The sequence below is a fragment of the Sclerotinia sclerotiorum genome, genomic scaffold, assembly GCF_000146945.2.
Source record: "Sclerotinia sclerotiorum 1980 UF-70 scaffold_6 genomic scaffold, whole genome shotgun sequence".
In the NCBI taxonomy this organism is placed as follows: domain Eukaryota; kingdom Fungi; phylum Ascomycota; class Leotiomycetes; order Helotiales; family Sclerotiniaceae; genus Sclerotinia; species Sclerotinia sclerotiorum.
This window is the reverse complement of record NW_001820830.1, coordinates 1,426,840-1,448,187: the sequence shown is the minus strand read 5'-3', so window position 1 is coordinate 1,448,187 and position 21,348 is coordinate 1,426,840. Positions and strand designations below refer to the sequence as shown.

General features: G+C 41.8%; 5 protein-coding genes across 5 annotated transcripts; 2 read left to right on the top strand and 3 right to left on the bottom strand.

Annotated features, from left to right (window-relative positions):
- Positions 1–2: 2 nt before the first annotated feature.
- On the top strand, positions 3–3,190 carry SS1G_05371 (hypothetical protein; the record flags this gene model as incomplete). The annotated part of the gene is made up of 7 exons (XM_001593893.1): positions 3–253; positions 302–1,813; positions 1,863–1,964; positions 2,014–2,204; positions 2,260–2,713; positions 2,769–3,016; positions 3,171–3,190. The coding sequence occupies 7 exons, from the start codon at positions 3–5 to the stop codon at positions 3,188–3,190; spliced, it is 2,778 nt and encodes a 925-aa protein (XP_001593943.1).
- A 2,713-nt stretch (positions 3,191–5,903) lies between these two features.
- Positions 5,904–7,752, top strand: SS1G_05370 (hypothetical protein; the record flags this gene model as incomplete). The annotated part of the gene is made up of 3 exons (XM_001593892.1): positions 5,904–6,326; positions 6,387–6,899; positions 7,054–7,752. The coding sequence occupies 3 exons, from the start codon at positions 5,904–5,906 to the stop codon at positions 7,750–7,752; spliced, it is 1,635 nt and encodes a 544-aa protein (XP_001593942.1).
- Positions 7,753–8,098: 346 nt separating this feature from the next.
- On the bottom strand, positions 8,099–10,171 carry SS1G_05369 (hypothetical protein; the record flags this gene model as incomplete). Its single annotated transcript, XM_001593891.1, has 4 exons — positions 8,099–8,693; positions 8,788–9,149; positions 9,215–9,840; positions 9,925–10,171. 4 exons carry the CDS (start codon positions 10,169–10,171, stop codon positions 8,099–8,101), a joined length of 1,830 nt encoding a protein of 609 aa, XP_001593941.1.
- A 3,982-nt stretch (positions 10,172–14,153) lies between these two features.
- SS1G_05368 (hypothetical protein) lies at positions 14,154–16,744 on the bottom strand (the record flags this gene model as incomplete). The annotated part of the gene is made up of 3 exons (XM_001593890.1): positions 14,154–16,335; positions 16,386–16,503; positions 16,633–16,744. The coding sequence occupies 3 exons, from the start codon at positions 16,742–16,744 to the stop codon at positions 14,154–14,156; spliced, it is 2,412 nt and encodes an 803-aa protein (XP_001593940.1).
- A 1,807-nt stretch (positions 16,745–18,551) lies between these two features.
- On the bottom strand, positions 18,552–21,092 carry SS1G_05367 (hypothetical protein; the record flags this gene model as incomplete). Its single annotated transcript, XM_001593889.1, has 3 exons — positions 18,552–19,561; positions 19,733–20,512; positions 20,564–21,092. The coding sequence occupies 3 exons, from the start codon at positions 21,090–21,092 to the stop codon at positions 18,552–18,554; spliced, it is 2,319 nt and encodes a 772-aa protein (XP_001593939.1).
- Between the last annotated feature and the right edge of the window lie 256 nt (positions 21,093–21,348).

Genomic DNA, 21,348 nt, shown 5'->3' with positions numbered 1-21,348 from the left:
CGATGACTACACCAACGTTTGACGGGTCCATGTCAATGTATGGTCCACCACAAAACCATGCCCATCCATCCCGAGAGCAATATTCAGTGACGCCTTATACTCAACCTGCGAAACCTCGGAAAGCGCAACGCGCCGCTCAGGCATGCGATAGCTGTCGCAATTTAAAGGCGAAATGTGATGAAGGGCGACCGGCTTGTGGAAGTTGTAAAGAGAAGAACTTTGAATGCCGTTATCGAGATCCACCACCGAAACCGTAGGTCTTGAGAAAAGAATTGGGATGATATGCTGCTGACTATTTTAGAATCGACAAGGCTTCCACGGACATCATCGAGGCCTTATTGCGGCTGGAAAATCGTAACACGGAACTATTCACTGTCTTGAAGACAGGTTTGGAGTTATTGAACAAACGAGTGAACGATTTACAGGAGAGAGTGGGCGCTGGTCGACCTTTATCGAGCATTGAGCTCATGAAAGTGGAAGGGAGAGACGATGTTCAATTACCTGATAATTTTAGATCATTTCATGACTCGGATATGAATACTCTTCATAATGCCACGCCAATAGAAACGCCAACTACCGTAGTTCCTGTACAACCACTTGAAGGGTCCACTCCTGGTGCAATTGAAGAGGAAGAGGAAGGCGAACCTGTACCTCCAGGACAACCTTTAATACCAGTCAATCATACGACAGGCGCTGCTAGGCTTTTACTGGTTCCTTCTGTAAAACAGATGGTTGAGGGTGGGGGTGGTTTACCAAAGAATGTGAAAGACGAGAAATATCCCATGCTGCAAGAAGAGCGACGTGGATTGTTAAGATTATTTGGAAGGGGGGAAGGAACTGACTTAGCTCAAGGTTACGACCGAGATCCTATGACAGACCATGCCGATTCTATAGTCGATACGAGTTCTGATATCTCCTCCCCAGCAGGTGAAGAATGGGGTCAATTAGGTGGTATGACTCCACCATCTAGTGCGCCAGATTATCCTCCACCAGTCGTTGGCAGTATCATGTCAGATGGTATGCCAGATTTTCGAAAAAGTGTAGTTTTGGACTTGGTCAAAAGCTACAAGGAACATATAAATATCATGCATCCGATATTGATACCGAGGCGACTGGATGCTCTGGTTGAGTCATTTCTCAAATCTATTCCATCGGATTCCGCGAAACCAAAACAAGTTCAGACTTTGGCATCACAACATGCAGGTTTTGTAAGTATGAAACCACCAGAGAGTCCAGGAAGCAAGCGAAAAAGATCGCCGGGAGTTGGAGAACCACCAGAAATCTCAGTTGTCGGTGGTTACGGGTTTGTCAAGCCAGGTCATCCAAGTCGTTCGATTAGCACAGCTTTAGTCTTGGTGGTATTAGCCTTAGGAAAGATTTGTCAAGAGAGAGGGAAAATTCCCGAACTTCCTTCCGACAAAGATATCGAAAATCCTTGGGGCCACATCAATTCCCCAGTTGTACGAAATGGTCATCCATCCCCCATTCAAAGTTCTCCAACACAATCTTCAGAACTACCATCACCCAAGGACAATATTGATCGATTTTATCCTCGCAGCCGAAGAACTTCGATAGAAGGTGATTCATATTTAGCAAGAAGTGGCTTTAGACCTAGGAATGTGGATGTCATTCCGGGTTTGGCATATTTCGCACTTGCTACGGATATTATTGGAAATCAACTTGGAGGAAATAGTCTACAGCATGTTCATGTGAATATTTTAGCCGGTCTTTATCACGGACAACTTGGAAGGGTTTTGGAAAGTCATTCATACATTCATCAAGCTTGTAGAGCTTTACAGGTTATTTTGAGACCGTAAGTCATATTCAATTCCCGATTTGAATACCACTAACATGAATGGTAGGAAACTGGATCGTTTCAAAAAGTTGAAGCAAGATGGATTTCCCGTATTGGCGAAAGACAATCCATTGATTTTCGCATTTTGGACATGCTTACAGCTCGAAAGGTATATTTATTTCATCTGATTGATAAATTTACATTCTAACATTAGTTAGTGATATCGTAGCAGAGTTACCCTGTCCACACTCTGGTATTTTAACGTACGAAGAAAACATGCCAAGTCCAAATATTGTCGAAGCCGTGAAAGAAGGTTTTGATGAAAAGGTTTTGTTAAGTTATCAAGGTCAACTCTATCTTCGCAAACATCTTAATCAATTACACAATATGTTTTACAAACCTGATAATGGTATGTTCTTTAATATTCTTTTTATCTGAGAAAAGCGACTAACCTTCTACGGAAGACTCCCAATTTCCTTCTGTTTATAAACGTCAAGATCCCAATCATTATGAATCGATAGCTACGGCCGAGGACTTTTTATTCCGGTGGAAAGAAGCCGGAGGAACAATTGCTTGGCATGAAAATGACCCTCCTGCGACAGATATCCTCACAGCACGAATGAGAGCCAAGTATTATGGTGCGCAAGTTATCACATATAGGAATTTCGTCTTGAAGATTTTGGAACATTCACATGCGGTATCATCCTCAAATACGGTAGAACGCGGTGTTGATGATTTCCGAAATGGTATCGAGGTTCCAAGCATCAATAAACATGCTACATCAGCAGATGAAATTGATAAGACAGCTCTAGACTATGCAAGAAATGGTCTTCAGGCACTTGTTAATAGTACTAGAGCATTTCATGGTTTAGGAGATGGTAGACTTTTTGTTACAAATCCTTGGGGAACTGCACATGCGTAAGTTTAAACTTCAGTATATTGGATGAAAATATCTGTTGACATGACAAATTAGGCAATGGGGTAATGTTCTCACTCTCCAAGCAGCATGGAACGATAACATTCTTCGACCATTATTTAAGGATATACTTGATAAGGAAGGACTCAGTGACCTTCTCAAGAGAACTCTCAGTTTCCTTGGAATCGTCGCAACGCGATCCTCGGCCCTTTATACCGATATGAAAATTTTGGTTAATGCAGGAAAATACACAGGTCTCCTGGAGAGAGACTATCAGGCACGTCACGTTACTACTTTCTCGGCAGGTTTTACTAGTTTTTCTAGTCCCTTCTCGAGTTAACTTTTCGCACCTTTGAGAGAGAGGTGGTAAATCTACTGCTGAGATTGGAATCGTATTTTGATTTAGCATTCAATATTTACCTCGAGTGTTAACTACTAATTTTCTCTCTCTTGGTATAGCTTCCGAAAAGTTTACGTAAGAAAAAGTCAAAGTTGAAGCATGAGAACTCAACCTCGAATCTCTCGAATGCTTCAACTTGATTTTTTTATCGAATTGGAAGAATCGGGGAAAGGCGAATGCATATACAATATTATATACTATGTCGTTCTTTTGAAAGAATGCATTGATATATCCTCGCATACTCATCACTTACATACGTCTTATACATCTATCATCTATATTATATCACCTGCCTCTCTAATATCCCTCATATACCTCATCATACCCCATCATCTTCATCGGAATATATTTTTTTGTTCATTGTGTTTTTTTTTCTAAGGATTGGATTGGGAAGTTAGTCATGTCATATATCATGTGTATGGGATTGATATTTGATATTTGACATTTGGCATTGGCTTTTGGCTTTGGTCTTTGATCTTTGGCTTCAGCGTCGGCACTATTTGTGGGCGGTTATATCATGTCATTGCATTTACAAATATACGGTTGCGTTTTTTTACGTTGACGTTACGTTTGTGTTACGTTGTGTTGAGTGCGATTGATTGATTGATTGATTGATTGATTGATTGATTGATTGATTGATTGATTGATGGGTGAGCGTTCTCGGGTTATGTTGTATGTTCTTGTTTATTCTTATCATGGGGCACGTGGATGGGATTGGAAGGGGGTGATGGAGGGAAGGAAGGGGATGGAAGGGAGGGATGGAGAGGTCTTTTGTGTTGTTTTGCGTTGTATTGATGGTTTGATGGATGGATGGATGGGTGGATTCATTCATGCACTGAGTTGTTATAGTATAGTATAGTATTTTATATATTTATATTGATATTGATATATACATATTTGAGGTGTTAATTGATATTATATTTTTGACATCAGACACTCGGATTTCTTTGGGAATATATATATATAGGTATCGTTTCATTAAGAGCATACATACCTAGCTTGAGTCTCCTGAATAGATCGTGATGTTGATGTTCATGTGATGTGATGTGATATGAGGTGGTACTATAGTATCATTATCACATGTTAGGTAGTTAATCTTATATTAATCCTCAATCATCAAACCTTCATGAAGATCTTTCTTGGCGGCCTGGATAGATGTATCGTATCTATCTAGCTTGGTTCTGGTCACATGGTATGGTATGGATGTGATGTGATGTGATGTATGTAGTAGGATGGTAGTATTGTAATAAGACTATATATATTTATTTGTTGAGAGACTTGGATTTGGATTTGGACTTTTTTGGGTGAGATAGGTAGGCATGTATGTACTTGGGTAATTAGTTCACCATTTTTATATGTGATGTGATGTATGTGATGTTTATCATTCATCATTCATTATTCAAAAGTGTTGAGATTGAGAAATATTTACTCGAGTATAATGTGATGTTTAAATAGGTATTGATTTTCTTATTGAATATTGAATATTGAATGTCGAGTTTCTGATTTTTATGGTGTGGTGTGGTGTATATACTAGGTACTTGCTAGGTGCTTGCTATACATGTACAAATAGGTAGGTAGGTAATCAATGGTTATAGAGTATAGAGCATGTATGAAGTACCTAGCATATATAAGAGATAGCCAGAGGGTGAAGTATAGAGAATGTAGAAAGTAGAGGCTAAACAGAGCAGGTAATAAATAGCACCTAGTGCACGGAAAAGACGCACGCACGCACAAGGAAGAATTGATCCGGAAAAATCAGCAGACCCACTTTTTCTTTTTCCTTTCGGCAGGCAGATGATTGGTCGATTTACTGGGGATTTGTCAGAACTTAGTTGTTATGTGTGGGTGTGTGGATGGATGGGGTTAGAAACTTAGCTTTTGTTAAGCTTTTTTTTGGCTTGGGTCCTTGTGGGGTTTGTCGTGATGTGTGATGTGTGAAGGCTTTTGCTATCTACCTAGGTAAGCACGCGACTATATGGTTTGTTTGTGTGCTTGGTTTATTTATTTATTTATTTGTGTGTATCTTCGTGATCGGGTATATATGCGGATATTACTCCGTAGATATATAGATTGATGGGATGAGATGGGATGGGTGGACGGGTAGTGATGATTTTGATCAGATATATATGGCAATAGATGAGTTGGTGCTGGGGGTACCTGCGGGGTCTTATTGGTAGGTTGGTCTAAGGAGTACGGTATCTACTTGCTTGCTTGCTTCCTTGGTGATAAATACCGGTACTCGTACGGATGTGGATTTGCATGTGGATGTGGATGGGTACGGATATAGATATGGATATGCGTGGGAATATGTAAAAGGTGCATTTGCAGTGCCGATTCTCGGCCGATGATAGTAACTGCTAGGTACGTATGTACTATCTATGTACTAGGCAGTCTAGAATAGGATATGATTGTTTAGTAGCTTTGCTTATCGTTCGTGGGATGAAGATGAGTCAGTAGTTAGTTTTTCCTTCTCTTTTCTGTTTCTATTTCTCTATTGTTTTCATATATTGACTCTTTCTTTTTGTTCTATTTTTCTATATCAATTGCAGATTTGAATATCGAGGCAATTGAAAACTCTTTGATGACATCGATTGGAAAATTAATCTAGAGATTAATTGCCTTTCATGATCCACGAGGGAGTTTTCACTTGCTTTTTACGGATGTCGTATATTTGGATTATAAAGTCTTCCATCTTTCTTTAACATCAAGTTCAGGTCATGGCTTCAAGTCTAAACCATCATGATTTGCCAAGGAGCGAACATGGACTCGCATCACAGACATCACATACACAAATGTCTCCTCGCCAAAAAGATGAACCCATCACTTCTCATGAAGATTCCGACTCTTACTCTATCCACAGTACAGGTAGTTCCATCTCACACTTACCACCTTCGAATCTCGCTCCAATTGCCTCACATATCTCCAATACACAAGATGCACCAATTCAACAAACGCACTCGAATATATTCATCCATGATTCTATATATGATCGCATTCCTCCCAAGCGCAAAATGGTCATTGTGGCTTTACTTTCTTTTTGTAGTTTTCTGGCTCCCATTAGTAGTACCACCGTATTGGCGGCAGTGCCAGAGGTGGCCTCTACCTATGGAACTACCGGTACTATCATCAATTTAAGTAATGCGCTGTATATGTTATTCATGGGGATTAGTCCATTGGTATGGGGACCATTGAGTCAGGTTTATGGAAGGAAATGGGTAAGTTTCGAAATCTGGTTCTTGAGCATATGCATTTTTGAAGATACTAAACCATTTTAGATTTCCCTCATCACATCCGCTCTCTTTACAGCATGCTCAATTGGCACCGCTCTCGCTCCTAATCTCCTCGCCTTTTTTATCTTTCGTATCTTGACAGCCTTTCAAGGAACTTCTTTCTTAACCATTGGCGCTGCATGTATTGGGGATATCTATCGCCCAACGGAACGTGGAACGGCCATGGGATGGTTTCTTTCCGGTACACTTATTGGTCCTGCACTTGGTCCTTTCATCGGTGGTATAATCGTAACATTTCAATCCTGGCGTGTGATTTTCTGGCTTCAAACTGCATTAGCGGCATGTGCTGTACTCGGAGCGTACTTCCTACTCCCAGAAACCATTCATCGAATGAAGAAAGATGAATTGGTGGGGATGAATTGGAAGAGGAAAGCTAGTGTATTGTGGGGAATGTTGAATCCGTGGAGAGTCGTTAGACTTTATAAGTATCCGAATTTGATCATGGTGGCGTTGGCTAGTAGTAGTTTGGTTTGGAATATGTATTCACTTTTGACTCCTGTATGTTTTTCTATTTCTTATATTTATTCATCTGTCTATTTATCTATCTGTCTATCCATCTACACGATAGGGTGTGATATGACAAGATATTATTTCACCTATATCCCCTTAAAGTAATCACACACAGGGGAAGACAAACTAACAACCTCCACAGATCCGCTACATCCTCAACCCACGCTTCAGCCTCACCACCCCCATCCAATCCGGACTTTTCTACCTCGCCCCAGGTTTCGGCTACATCGTCGGAACCTTCTTCGGCGGACGCTACTCAGACCACATAACCAATAAATACATGCAAATCCGAGGAACACGCATCCCAGAAGATCGACTCCGATCCGCGCTTCCCTTCCTAGGTATCGTCATCCCAGCTTGCATGCTCCTTTACGGCTGGTCCGTAGAAAAAGATTTCGGAGGTATCCCTCTCCCCGTCATCATGATGTTCATCCAAGGCGTGGCACAACTCTTCTGTTTCCCCAGTCTGAATACGTATTGTTTGGATGTGATGCAAAGAAGTGGTGCGGAGGTTATTGCGGGGAATTATATGATTCGGTATATTTTTGCAGCGGTGGGGACGGCGACGGTTTTGCCGGCTGTGGAGAGGATGGGGGTGGGTTGGTTTTCGACGATTAGTGCGGGGTTTCTTGTTGCGAGTAGTTTGGCGACTTGGGCCGCGGTTAGGTGGGGAAAAGGGTGGAGGGAGAGAGTGGATGGGAGGAGTGGGGGGAGCGGGAGGGTGGGGAAGGATGGTGGTAAGGGGGAGAAACAGGTGGATTTGGAGATGGGGGATGGTGGGAAGGAAAAGCAGAATGAGAAGGGGAAGGTGGTGTTGGGACGTGAGGATGATTTAGTTTGAAAAATTCTATGATTGCTAGCATGGTGTGGATTCTAAGAAAGAGGTATAAACATGATGCTTCTTACATACTCGCGTATAATGACCTCGGAAACTGGATATGAAATGAGGAAATGAAGAAACGAAGAAATGAAATCACAAATTGGACAGGAATAGGAATAGGAAATAGGAATATAGACGAAATTGAACTGAACCGAACTGAACTGAGTAATATAACGTAAATTTATTTATAAAATGGTATATCGCAGAATTTATCTCTACATGACAAATCCATCTAAACTCTACTCTACTCCAACCTACACAGCAAAACAACACAGATCACATCAATGATATCAAACAACCGCAAAGTCTAAACACCCTCCTCCATTCCCTCTTCGGAAACCTCATTTCCAACCCCCAATCCATTTCCCACTCCCAACCCCTCCTCCTCTTCCTTCCCCTTACCATACCCCTCCCACCCCGCCGCAGCCTGCACCCCCACCATCAAAAACGCCACCACCGCCGCCCCACCCCACAAAGCTCTAAACCCATCCCCATAAGCACTCATCGCCACATCCCTCTCCACTCCACCTAGCGTACTCACCAACGCGGGACTACCTAATAATTTCCTCACGAGTTCTTCTCTTCCATCCAAACCCCCATTTCTGTTAAACCCATCTTCGAGTCCTGTTTTCAAAACACGAATAAAAGCGCCGCCGCCAATGGCAGAACCGAATGAGCCGGCGAAACCGCGGAATGTGGTTATTAAAGAGGTGGAGATGAAGTGGGTGGAGGGGTGGGTGAGGTGTAGAAGGTGAGCGAGGGTGTAGTTTACGGCGGCGCCGATGCAGAGGCCGTTTGTGAGGGCGAGGAGGATGAAGATGGGGATGGGGGTGCTGGGGAGGGAGAACTGGGAGAAGAGGATTAGGGTTGTGGAGAAGAGGGTTAGGGATGTTATGCAGGGTCTGTGAGGTTGTTAGATATTTGATGGTTGGTTTCTTTTTTTAATGAGGGTGGGATATATGATGGAATGGATGGAATGGATGGGGTAAAACGTACAGCCAGAAACTTCCTGCTCTTTTGATATGGAATGCACCAGCTATGATACCACCTAGAGCAAATCCCACATTTGTAGGTATGAGAATTGAACCTGCGGATGCAGGAGACCAGCCGCGGAGAGAGATTGCGTAGACGGGTGCGTAGAATAGGATACTCCATCTTGCAGACATGATTCCTAGTTGAGAAATACAAGAGAGGAGAGCTCCACGAGATTTCAATACACTGATTGGTATAATTGGATCGCTGGCAATATTAAGCTCAATGTAGAGGAAGAGTATAAGGGTAAGAATTGAACAAAGAATAGGTAGCCATTCAATTTTTGGTGAGGAAAGTCCGTAAAGGAAGAGGATGATGGTTGTGATCTGGAGAATTTAGTTAGAGTTCATGCTCATAGTTGTAGTGGAGTTTGTAGTAAGGTATTACTTACGAGAAAAAGAGATCCGAGATAGTCAATTTTTGCAAGCTTAGAAGTAATAGATTCCCCATGTGCACTCTTCTGTCCAGAAGTAAAACTCTTAGGAATACTCAAATAAATACCAATTCCAGAAAGGACAGCCAGAGGTGACTGAAACAAAAACAAAGCTCTCCAACCAACAACTGGTAATAAAGCTCCCCAAACAACAGCACCTAGAGAGACACCCAGTGTAAATCCCGAATTAGCTAATCCGATGAAAATCCCTCGACGTTTTTTACTGGTGAGTTCTAATATTAATATGAGACTGATGGTCATGATACCCGCACCTCCAATACCACTGATAGCTCTTCCCATGAGGAAAGTTTTGAGATCCGGGGCTTGTGATGTGACAGTTCCTCCGATTGAGAAGAGTATTGCTGCTGTTAGGATGAGATTTCTAGGAGAGAAAATTTGAGCTAATCGTGCTGCTACTGGTGATATGGATGACATGGCTATCTGATTTAATGTAAGTATGTGATCAGATGATGAGGAAGGATATCTTACTAAATAAGTAGATGTAAACCAACTTGCTTCAGTAAATGAATCAAGATCTTCAGCAATTTTGGATTGTGTGGTTGAAATTCCGGACATGTTTGTTGCTAACATTAAAATTCTCATTAGAAAACTAAATCCTATCCAGATCTTCATTTCCAATACTAGGTATTAAACTCCTGAGAACATACCTTGCAAGAATATCAAACCAAATACACTGATACTTATCAATATAGCTCTCCATTTTCCAACTTGTTGATTTGCTTTATCCTCACTATCATCATCATTGCTACTATCATCCTCACCCCCACTTTGACCCGTCGATATATCATCATCATCTCCATCAACACGATCCCTTGATCTCCTATCCCCAAGTAAAGAACTTTGTTCATCAATCAATCCATTCCCAGTCCGTTTCTTAATCACTCCACTTCCCATCTCGTCGGTTCTTATCTCTTGCGTTACCTAGGTTCCTTTAGATAGGAGACTGGTTTCGTGATGACTCAGCTTGTTACACTACGTCAATATTCGTCAATGTTTGTGTATTCCAACAAGCTACAAACGAGCTCTCCCTTGCAGATTTTCCGATTTGATATTCGGGTTAGAGGATGTTATAAAAAGTCATAAAGACATGGAATTGCGAATATTGATGGAATGAGGAGTTGAGGAGGTTTAGGTTGATTGGTAAGATTATGAATTACGGTAGCCCGGAAACTCATGGTTTATCTTTCAGGGGCTCGAATTTCTAAGCCGGAAATCAGGTTTTTTTCCTTGTCCGGTTTTTATCATCAATAGCATCGACAAAACATTTTACATACGTAGGATTATACCGGATGAAATGTTTTTGGTTTGTTAAATATATGTCGTCGGTGTCTGATGGCCATTGCTTTTCCCCAAAGTAACGGAAACCTGCGTAAAAAAGAATTCTTTCCTTACGAAAATAAACACTCTTCGCTTTCACAGCATCATGATTTGTATAAAGATATTATCTTGCAGTGCTAGAAAGTTAATCCACCAATTTCTTTCTTTTTAAATTCCTTGCAGCTAGTGCCATGGGAAACAAGAAAGCTCTTTTATCTTCATTTTCAGCGTTAGAAATTCTGTCTAGTAGGGGATACCGGCGTGGTTTTGGGTATGTGAGGTCGTTTCACAGCTCTCTTATTGAACCCTCCTGGTTGTAAGATTCGTGGTTGATAATTACGACGATATTATGAATGATGCTGAGCACTACTATACTATCAAATCAGGTTGATATCAACATTACGCAACTAAGCTCCGATGCACAGTTAGGCTTACGCTGTTAGTGCATACCTATGCGGCTATGCCTCATAACATGATGGCAAAAGTACAAGAAAAATCGCCATAATTGAGATGTGTCTGGAATGACAAGGAGTATTCCAGATATGAAAGCGATAGAAAACATTTTTAAGTCCTTTAATATATGTCTGTGTGCTTCACAGCCTTGGTATCAAGTCCAATACAAACATTGAGAGAAATTCTCACCGAGTACTGATTATATATGCGATGCGTTTCCTTTTTCGAGTGAAGAAATCCATCCAGGTCGAGGTTGTCAGTGCCCTTGTGCATAGCAAAGTTCTTTTCTTCCGTATCTATTTCATTCCCTATTATCATAAAAGTATTATCACCGAAATGGTGATTTATTTCCAGGTAAGTTACTCTAAATCATAAGTATTATCATGTCATATACTAGCAGTAAAGTTTCTGCTTCTGTATACAACTAGTAGAAGGATATTTCCTCATTGAAAAATTCGTTCTATCTGGTCAAGATTATATGAACACATTTTATGATGCCTCATTTCTTCCTCAATCTACACAAGTAAACTTTCAGAAAAATTGTCTTCACTTCCAAAAACTACACACGGAGAAGGTAAGGAAGTATCTTGCGAAACATCTGGAATCTCCAGCTAGGTACTCTGCCAAATTTGGGAATTCACACTTTTCCTACGATACATTGCGATAACCGTGAATACATACATCACATCAATCACATCAAAAGTATCGAAATACATCGCCAATAGGGGTATAAGCGATCGGTACAAAATACATAATGAAAGAACAGTTCATTAATGATAAAGGCGAAGAATGAGCGGACGCTAAAATGTGCAGTGGGAGAATTAGTGCGATGCTAAAGCCAATCAAATGAATAGAAATTGGCTGTGGGAGAATTAGTACACTGAAAGTGAATAGGTGTGGCACTAATTCTCTCATGGGAGAATTAGTCACCTCGAAATGGGCAAGCTGGGAGAATTAGTGTGCGATGGGAAAATTAGTGCGCACTAAAATGCCCATGGGAGAATTAGTAAGCCTAAAGTGGATAAGCTGGGAGAATTAGTGCGCGATGGGATAATTAGTGTGCACTAAAATGCCCATGTGAGAATTAGTACACCAAAAGTGGACAAGCTGGGAGAATTAGTGTGGATGGGAGAATTAGTTACCTCAAGATGGACAAGTGGGGAAAATTAGTGCGCACTAATTCTCTCATGGGAGAATTAGTTACCCTGAAATGGATAAGCGGGGAGAATTAGTGCGCACTAATTCTCCCATGAGAGAAATAGCGCGACGCTAGAATGAATGAATGCCAGGGAGTATTTCATGAGGGAGAACACAATTATTGTTGTTGCGGCAGATATGTATGTTGGAATAGTTACCACAATTGAAGTTGTAGATCTTTTACAGTTACATCGTGAAACAATTCAGCGCAATTGTTGAATGCGATGTTGGGAAGAGATGTTGAGGTAAACAAGGCAATTGAATTGCCAATCGTTCTTGTTTGGAGATGGCGACGGTACAATGGCAACGAAAGAAGAATGAGACGTCCATCTTTAGTGAGATGACGAAAGGACAATGCATTCTTTTGGGGCCGAAGATAAAATCTGTTGTTGGTTTACTCGTGTGTTTTGTGATTATGAATTTTGAGTTGTGAAGTCGTTGAATGGTATGACCAAAGTTGGCATTGTAATTATTCGGATCCTCCTTGAGATGAACTGAAGAGTGAGTGAAATTCAGAGGGATGAAGCAGAGAACAGTGACTGGTAGCTGGGGTGAAGCGCCAAAAAAAAAGGGCAGCCGACGGTTGATTGAAGGCAGTAGATGACCGGAAAAAGGCAGCCGAGGACAGAGCAGCAGTGAGCAAGGTACATTTGGCAGGCCTCGATGTTAAACATGGAAGATAGAGAAGAGTTGGAAAGCAGAATCTAGTTAGGGTCGGGATTAATCATTTAACCATTATCATTTACCACAACGAGATCCTATCTCTCTTTCTCACACCATAATTTCATAGCAATGTTTCCAATACTGCATCTCATTTCACTCCACCTCGTCACTTATCACAACAACTCGCAGCAATAATACTTTTGATTCACCACTGAGCTACTCTGCTAGAACGCAATATATGTACCCATCATTTATATTTCCCGCGCCAGAAACACTTTCACACCAACATCATCAAGCACCATCTAAACCCCACCATAAAGCTTCACAATTTCCCCCTCCATAAACTTTATCCATAGCACTTCATTACCAACCCTACAATCCAAGCCAGATTGGTGCGGAGGACTCCAAGCAGTGCACAAATCATAGAACCGTGACTGTTAGCGCAAGCCAATTGAGTAACGGGGTTGCGATGGTGAACCCCAAAAGAGAATGGAATTTTGCTTTGCTTCTGCTTTTTCCACATAGGTTTCTGGAATAGTCATATAGTGTTGAAACGAAAGAGAGCAAAACCAAAGCTGCCACGAAGATCCTTGGCTCACATAACGATTCACGAACAAGTGAAGCTTCGAGCTTTGCAGAGATATTGAGATAAAAAATTTGAAGAGAAGGCGAATGCTAGGAAAACGGTGCATAATCTACAGAAATATGTTTAATTTAGGTTCTTGGCTTTTAGGGAATAATTCAAAATTCCACAATACGATATTCTGACCTCATTTCTATAATCTTACCTCTTTAATTATTAACATGCTTTCGGATATAAATTCTCAGTGATAGAGGACACAGTTCTAGTGTTTACTTCCTCTCCCTCTCCCTCTCCCTCTCCCTCTTTTGATTTCTGATATTTAAGGGATGAAATAAAAGGAGAAGTCAGATTTACTAGTAAAAGAGAGAAATATAAGTCTTATAAGCTGATATCATACCCAAATAATCATAATCATAATCATAAACGCAAATATAAACATGAAAAAGTCATTAAACTTTCATTATCCCCAATCTACAAATCATCTATAAATACAAAAAATTTCTTTTCAGAAACTAATAATACCGAATTCTTAATCATCAACCCGGCCATAAAAAAAATCATTAAACATAACTCATCAAACCCCTAGATATCTTTTCCCTACTTCATCTTCTCATCCAAGAATTTGACACTCAACATCTTTACCACCAACCCTCAACCTCAACCTCAAACCTCAAACGTTCCCTCAACTCTCAAATCCCTACTCGAAAAACCAACCTTTACACCAAACTCTCCCTCTGGAATCCTCCACTCCTGTAATTGCACATCCCAAATACTAATATCTCTCCTCATCAACTCAAATCTAACATTCTTACTTTCACCCGCATTCAAACCAATCTTTTCGAATCCTCTCAATTGTTTCACTGGAGTTTCTCCTTCTGTTTCCGGAATCGTGATATAAAGTTGAGGAACAGCTGCACCGGAAAAGTTTCCTGTGTTGGTTACTGAAGCAGTGACTGTGTAGACTGGAGTCCAGAGATCGGGGTTTCCGCCAGGAATACTAGAATTTGGTTCCATGACAGCCGGGGTAGATGAGAGGGTAGCGTTGGAAATGGGAGAGATGGCTAATGAGGAGAGGTTAAATGTTGTGTAGCTTAGACCGAAACCGAATTCGTAAAGAACCGATTTGTTATGATAATCAAAGTAACGATAATCGATGAGAAGACGTTCAGTGAAATCAGATTGCCATGCATCTGGTGAAGATGAGGATACGTTGGTGGTGACGGGGGCAAATGAGTAGTCTGATACATTGTAGGCAATAGTATATGGGAGATGTCCGGAAGGATTATAGGCACCGTAGAGAATGTCAACTAAACTATTTCCGATTTGATCACCGGAGAGATGAGTAGCGAGGATAGCGGTAACGTTGGGGTGATTAGCCCATGGCATGAGGTTAATACCGGTGGATTGGGAGACAACGATTGTGTTGCTGCAGTTTGCGGCAACTTGTTCAACAACTGAATCTCCTTCCCAATCAAATGATAAGGATGTTCGGTCATCACCCTCCTTTGCGTATGTTTTAATGAAGACTAAGCATACGTCTGGGATGGGGTATATCATATTCTTGAAACCTCCCGCGGTGGTTAATTGAGTATTGTTCAAGATATATTGTACCATTGAGCCATCCTTAACAGCACGAGCCTTGATAGCTTCCAGAGGAGAAATCAGTTGAGAAAGTCTTCCAGATCCAGAACCACCACCCATTGGTAGGCATCCGTATTCATAGTCTTTATCATGGGCATAAGGACCATTTGTTAAATCTCCGGCAGCATTTCCAAAAACTCCAATACGTTTGGGAGCATTAAGAGGGAGTGCATTGTTGGTATTCTTGAGAAGCACAGTTCCAGCAGCACCGAGTTCACGAACCAACCAGCTGTGATTTCCACGAACATCAACATCGGCAGGACCCATTGCAGTAACCCAGTCTGATTCGAAATTAACTGGGTTATTGAAATCATTCATTACTGGATAGGTACCGGTAGAGCCATCGATAAGAGGGAAATCTTGATCCTGTCCGAGGAAGAAGTATGGAGTCATAACTCTAAGGGCCATATCGTTAAGGCGGTCAAGAGTAACGGAACCGTTATTCACAGCAGTAGTAAGGTTGCCACCGAAGTATGATGCTACTCCAGGGGCCATTGCATTCCAAGTTTGAGCTCCTGGCATGGTCATATCCAAACCAGCATTGGCAGAGTCAACACCAGCATGTGTTCCCATCCAATCAGATACAACAAATCCTTGAAAACCAAGCTCAGTTTTGAGCAATCCATTCAAGAGTTTAGAGTTTTGACAGGCGTAGGATGAATTAACTCTGTTGTAAGAGCACATGACATTTGCGACACCAGAGCGAACGGCATTGTAAAATGGCCACAAGTACAACTCATGAATAGTCCTATCCTCAACGTTTGAAGAGACAGACATTTGTTGGGTGGCATTTGGATACCAGGTTGGAGTGAAAATATCTGCAGTATTTCGTTGGGTCTCTTGTTCATAGGCGAGGAAATGTTTAGCACTGGCTTGAACACCTTGAGACTGAACACCAATGATTGTCTCTTCCATAGCAACACCAGTCAGATAGGGATCTGGGGAAAATCCTTCCCAATTTCTTCCTGCCATGGCACTTCTACCAAGTGGACCAGCTACAGGTCCCAAGTAGACATGTGCACCCTTACCACGAAACTCAGCACCAAGGTATTCTCCTCGTGTGTGCATGAGACTTTTATCCCAGGATGCAGCGGCAGTGAGACCAGCAGGGAAAACGGTGACATAATCAGCCTCTCTCAAGGAAAGTGGACCATCTTGAAGACAAAGTCCCTTGAATCCAACACGTGGGATTGGTGCGATGTTACTTGTAATAGGATTAGTAAGAGAAGAAGACGAGATGATGGAATTTCTTACCCAACACAAGGTCCATCTGAACCAGTCAATAGTGAAACTCTTTCTTCTAATGTGAGGTTACCGATGAAGGATTTAGCTTTTATGAGAGCCTCTTCCCATCCTGTGCCTTGTAATTCAGCTAGAAAAGATGTTAGTATTGTTCAATATGAAATAAATTGAAGAAATCCAAGTGCTATGTCCCTAAGGACTGTGAGGTCCTTGGAGCCAAACACATATGGGATATGAGAAGGGTAAGGAATTAACGTACGAGAAGGGTAGACTGGAGGAGATGTCGTGAACAAAGAAGAGTCCCAAGCTTTAGCATTGACAGTAGCAATGCTAACAGCGAGGACGGAGAGAATGTCAAGTAAGGGAGCCATTGTAACTTGTCTACTGGAGCTGCTGGTTTCTTTTCTTTGGACAATCTCCTCTACTTATAAACTTGATGATGGCAAATCTTCGGGAATTCATTTTCACTTGCAGCGAAAAGTATTCTAGAAGATATTAGCGGAGAGGATAACGAATCGGTGAAAATGTCATCATACATTCCTAATGGTACTTAATTACAACGGGAATATTGTATGACCCTGCAAGATCTCCGGCCCCGGCTTTTGGACAATCCCTGAGCGGGAAGATTAGTGAGTCTGTTCTTTCAGGAATTCCTGGTGGAAAGTACTATACGGAGTAGACGGTAGTTTGTTTGTCGCTTGCTGGAAACTTGGTAAACCCTCCAACCATTATACTCCATAACCTCATCAGTCATCAAGACTACAAAGACAAACTATGATTGGCTCGAGTCAGATGCCAAGACGCGGATCTTGTAGAATGACACGATACAATACCTACTGTGTATACTAGGTAGGTCGTGGTTGTTCAAGTTCAAGAATCAAAGATCCAGCGGACGGCGGAGAGAGCGAATTAGTTCCCCATGGTAAAAATTGACCGACGTAATACCGAAAGACCGTGAGGAAAAGAATCCGGAGTTGATCCATGATTTAACCCATCCCACTTTTACCAACCTCTGGGAAAATCGCGGGGAGACACGAGTGCATGTTGTTTGGTGATGTGGGGAATTTGGGGAACTCGTGATAACAGCCAACTTTAAACTTGTGGAGATTCTCCATGAAATTTTTAAGATTTTTGCTTTGTAAAAAGGCGAATACGACACCGGTACCTGGTATGTATTCATGCAGCAAGCACGTTGCATTGACATATGAAAAAGCTGTTGAGTCTTGACAAAGATTCTGTTACTATCATTTGCCTCCTGATGCTTTCGCTATGTCGGTTATCTGATTACCTAATGAACATACAAAATACAATAAATACTTTCAAAGTCACCTACAAAGAAACAGCTAATCCGCCGCCAAGCCATAACGCTCACAGCCTCACACAAGATGGGATGAGAAACGTAAAGAATAATGGGTCGGAATTAACCTCCCCGAGTCCCAGCTTCATCCCCAAATGCTCCATTCCGAGCGGACCCACTTGGTTTCCTCCCGCTATTATGGTTAGGCGTCGGTGATGTCTCCACTGAAAAGAAAAGTGCAAAAGGAGGAGAAGGTACACCAGGTATTTACTGTTCGTCCAAGCTCTAACAAATACCAACAGGAAGTCATGCATGTCAATCCTACTCTGACCGACTAATTCTCCATTCTTACAAGCACTTTGCTTGTCAAAAATTGGGTCCGCTGCCAACAACTACCATTACCGACCCGATTACCCCTTCTGGTAACTCCGCCCTGTGGCTTTTACTCTTCAATGTAACATATGTTATAGGGCTACTCTGAATGTAAACTTTAAAAGATCCTAGCCTTTGTGTCAAATAGAGTATATGACCATAACCGTCGGAGTGCAATGATGACTTGGAAAAGTGGTTCAGATGATACTTGAAAATTCCCATTTGAACTTCTTTTTCATAGATATCTAATCTCATCTAGTATATTTCAAGACAACTGTTTCAATTCACCTCCATCATTCATCATTCATGCATGCATGCCTATTCCACTCCTTTCATCTCTTTCTTATGATATAGTCTATGGAAGCATTGATCATTGATCATCATAAAGCTCCAAGCATGGTCATGAAAACATCTAGAAAACATCTAGAGAATACTAGACACTGAATATAACCCTATCCAAGTAACCCACCCATATCTTTTGTTATTTATCATTTATAATCTCGTATCCGTTACACAACAAGGCCCATTCCTTCGCTTTCTTCTTTTTCTGTAGTGCCAGCCAAAGCACCATATACTCTAATTGGAACAGCAACCTCGAAGCTTTCACATTCAAGTCCTTGAACTGCTGCATAGATCACCCCGCGTTCATCATTCGTATATTCTTCCAACAATGCCGGGGATAAATCAATAACCTCATTATCAATGGTTGCTAGTCTAGGTGTAACAAATTCTATGCGAATACGCCAATCGAGTGATACGCCACTAGTGATGAACTCAGGAGTTGCCGTGACAGGAATTGTAGGAGAAAAAACTATGCGGCGAGCAAAGAGAGTAGATTCCGAATGCGAAACGTGAACACGGCGAGTGACACGAAATATGCTTGCTTCTGAACGTAGTGCGATAGATTGATCAACCTTCTCGGATGTTTCTAAAGCACAATGGACTGCATAACAGGGAATTCCAGCATCAGTAAACTCGATAGCTACAGTGATGGTTTCACCTAGACGATATGCTGGTCTAGCTAACATGACTACCGCAACTCGCTTTCCACCACGAGCGATTTCGAATCGATTCGCACTTTGTCGGGATTCTGTGGCGATGTTACTGCGAAGGATGGCCATATCAATAGCTTCTTTTGCAGTTGCAGGTTCTTCAATGATAGACTGATGCCTGGATCCTATAGTGTCTGTGGGTGATAATAGGCCAAAGCTAGAATTTCTTCGTGGCTTCGAAATCAATTCATCAACATATGCAAGGAAATCGCTTAGATTAGAATCGTTTGGTTTTTGCGATTTATGTGTATTAATCGAAAGCGTTTTTGGTGATAAATTCAAGCCCTCGTTGGATGGTATATTAATGGTTTGAATTCGGGCTTGATCTCGAAGTAGTATATAAGGTAACATGAGATCATGCCCAAGAAGCTCTCCATGAGAATTCACACTCCCTAGGAGTCTAAATGGGATTTCAACGGACTTGACTTGTTGCTCTTTGGCACCTCCTGGTCTTTGAGTGCCGATGACTAGTTTGTAAGATATCTTTATAGCCTTCCCTCGATGGCTAGGAGGTAAACCTCTCGGTAATTTGAAAGAGTATTTGTAGCTCCGACTTTCCCCAGGAACCAGCTTTAAATCCACAAACAAAATCGATTGAGGAGTCGAAAGTAAAGGTATTGAACGAGAATTTACCATACCTCGCATATCTTTAATGCTACTGAGCTCGCCACTTCCTAATAGACCACCGATAGATTCACCTATGCTCCCCCAACCAAAGGTTCGCAAGAGGCCACTGTCTCTCTTATTGGTTTCGACTCCAATCACACCACCACCTTGCCCACCGACTGCACCTTTCCGTTTCACTTCTTCAAATGGTGCTTGACTAATTAAAGCTGGATCTAGCATAAAAGACCCATGTATTTGAGCGTAACCCATCATCAAAGTTTCTGGTGCCTTGTGATTGCTACTTGGAGCTAGGTTCGAAGATCGTTTTATATGGTGCCCACTGTACGGAGGCATTCGATTTGATGGTTGTGGCAAGTATTCGGAGACGAGAGTTTCCGTTGAGTTGTTGCTTAGAGTGTAGAATTCCCCGCTACTTCGTGGTGTTCCCCCCATACTAGAGGGTGAGAGTATTCTTGCTATAGGTGCCGGGGTTATCTGGTCCGGTATACTAAGAGTAGTGTCTCTCGACCTTGGCGAGAGCAATCGATTGTTATCATGAGATTTGTAGCTTGCGCTATCATCTTCAACATGTGAGTTTCGCCGGCTATGCGTCGGCGAAGAGGGAAATTTAAAAGCCGGAGCAAGTGGAATAGATTCTTTACGTCTTGCAACATGTGCTCCAAGTCCTGTTGTACCTGGCACAGTACTTGTACCTGTATGTCGTCGTTGGGTATTCGGTACGGATGAATTCGGTGGGAAAGACGAGCCCATCGTCGGAGAAGAATGCGGAGGTATTCGGGAGTTAAGTGGTGCTAAAAGATATCAATGGCCATTTCTTTCCTTGAATCTCAAAAGTTATTTACCTGTCATAGGTCCTCCATTAAGTCCATTCCTTCGCGGAACGATTTGCAAGCTTGCAGACCGGCCATGACCTCTTTCACCTCTATCAGACCTCTCAGCCAAGCTTCCGTGACTGGCGGCTTCATCGGCAGCACTCTCACTAGCTCCCATCGATATGATAGACAGGGACCGCTTGTGCCCTTCTCCTCCTCTCCCATACCTCGATACTCCACGACTCCATTGTTCCGATTGTTTTGAATGTACTGATTCGGGTGGTACCGTCAAGGAAAGAGATGATCGATGGTCACCTCTGTTTGGAATACCAGATCGTGGACTCAAGGAGGAATTCTTAATCTGCGACGGAGGTCTTCTGTGCCTTTCGGGTGACTGAAGGAACGCATTGGATCCGGATGAATTTAATGATGATTTTGATGATGGCGGAGTCGTCGCAACATTTTTGAAAGTAATTTGACACTCTATATCTTCGCCAGCGAATACAGTTTGTTCCTTCCACTGTATAAAAACACGAATATTGGATTGAAGAGCTGACATTTCGCTCTATTGGCGATTGATACTCCTCCTCTTCGAAGGAGATCTAATCTACCAGTCATGAATGCAGTCGCAATAATTTCGATTCACATGAATCCACCCGCATAGTGAAACAACGAAAAAGTTCAATTGAGTACCGTATTGTGACTAGTATTTATGAAGCTTTTTCGAGTTATAAAGTAGGAATTGTGTTCTTATTACTAGTTATTTAAGCTTTTGACACTGAAGAACATTAGATGTAGGTAGGTAAGTGTTTGTT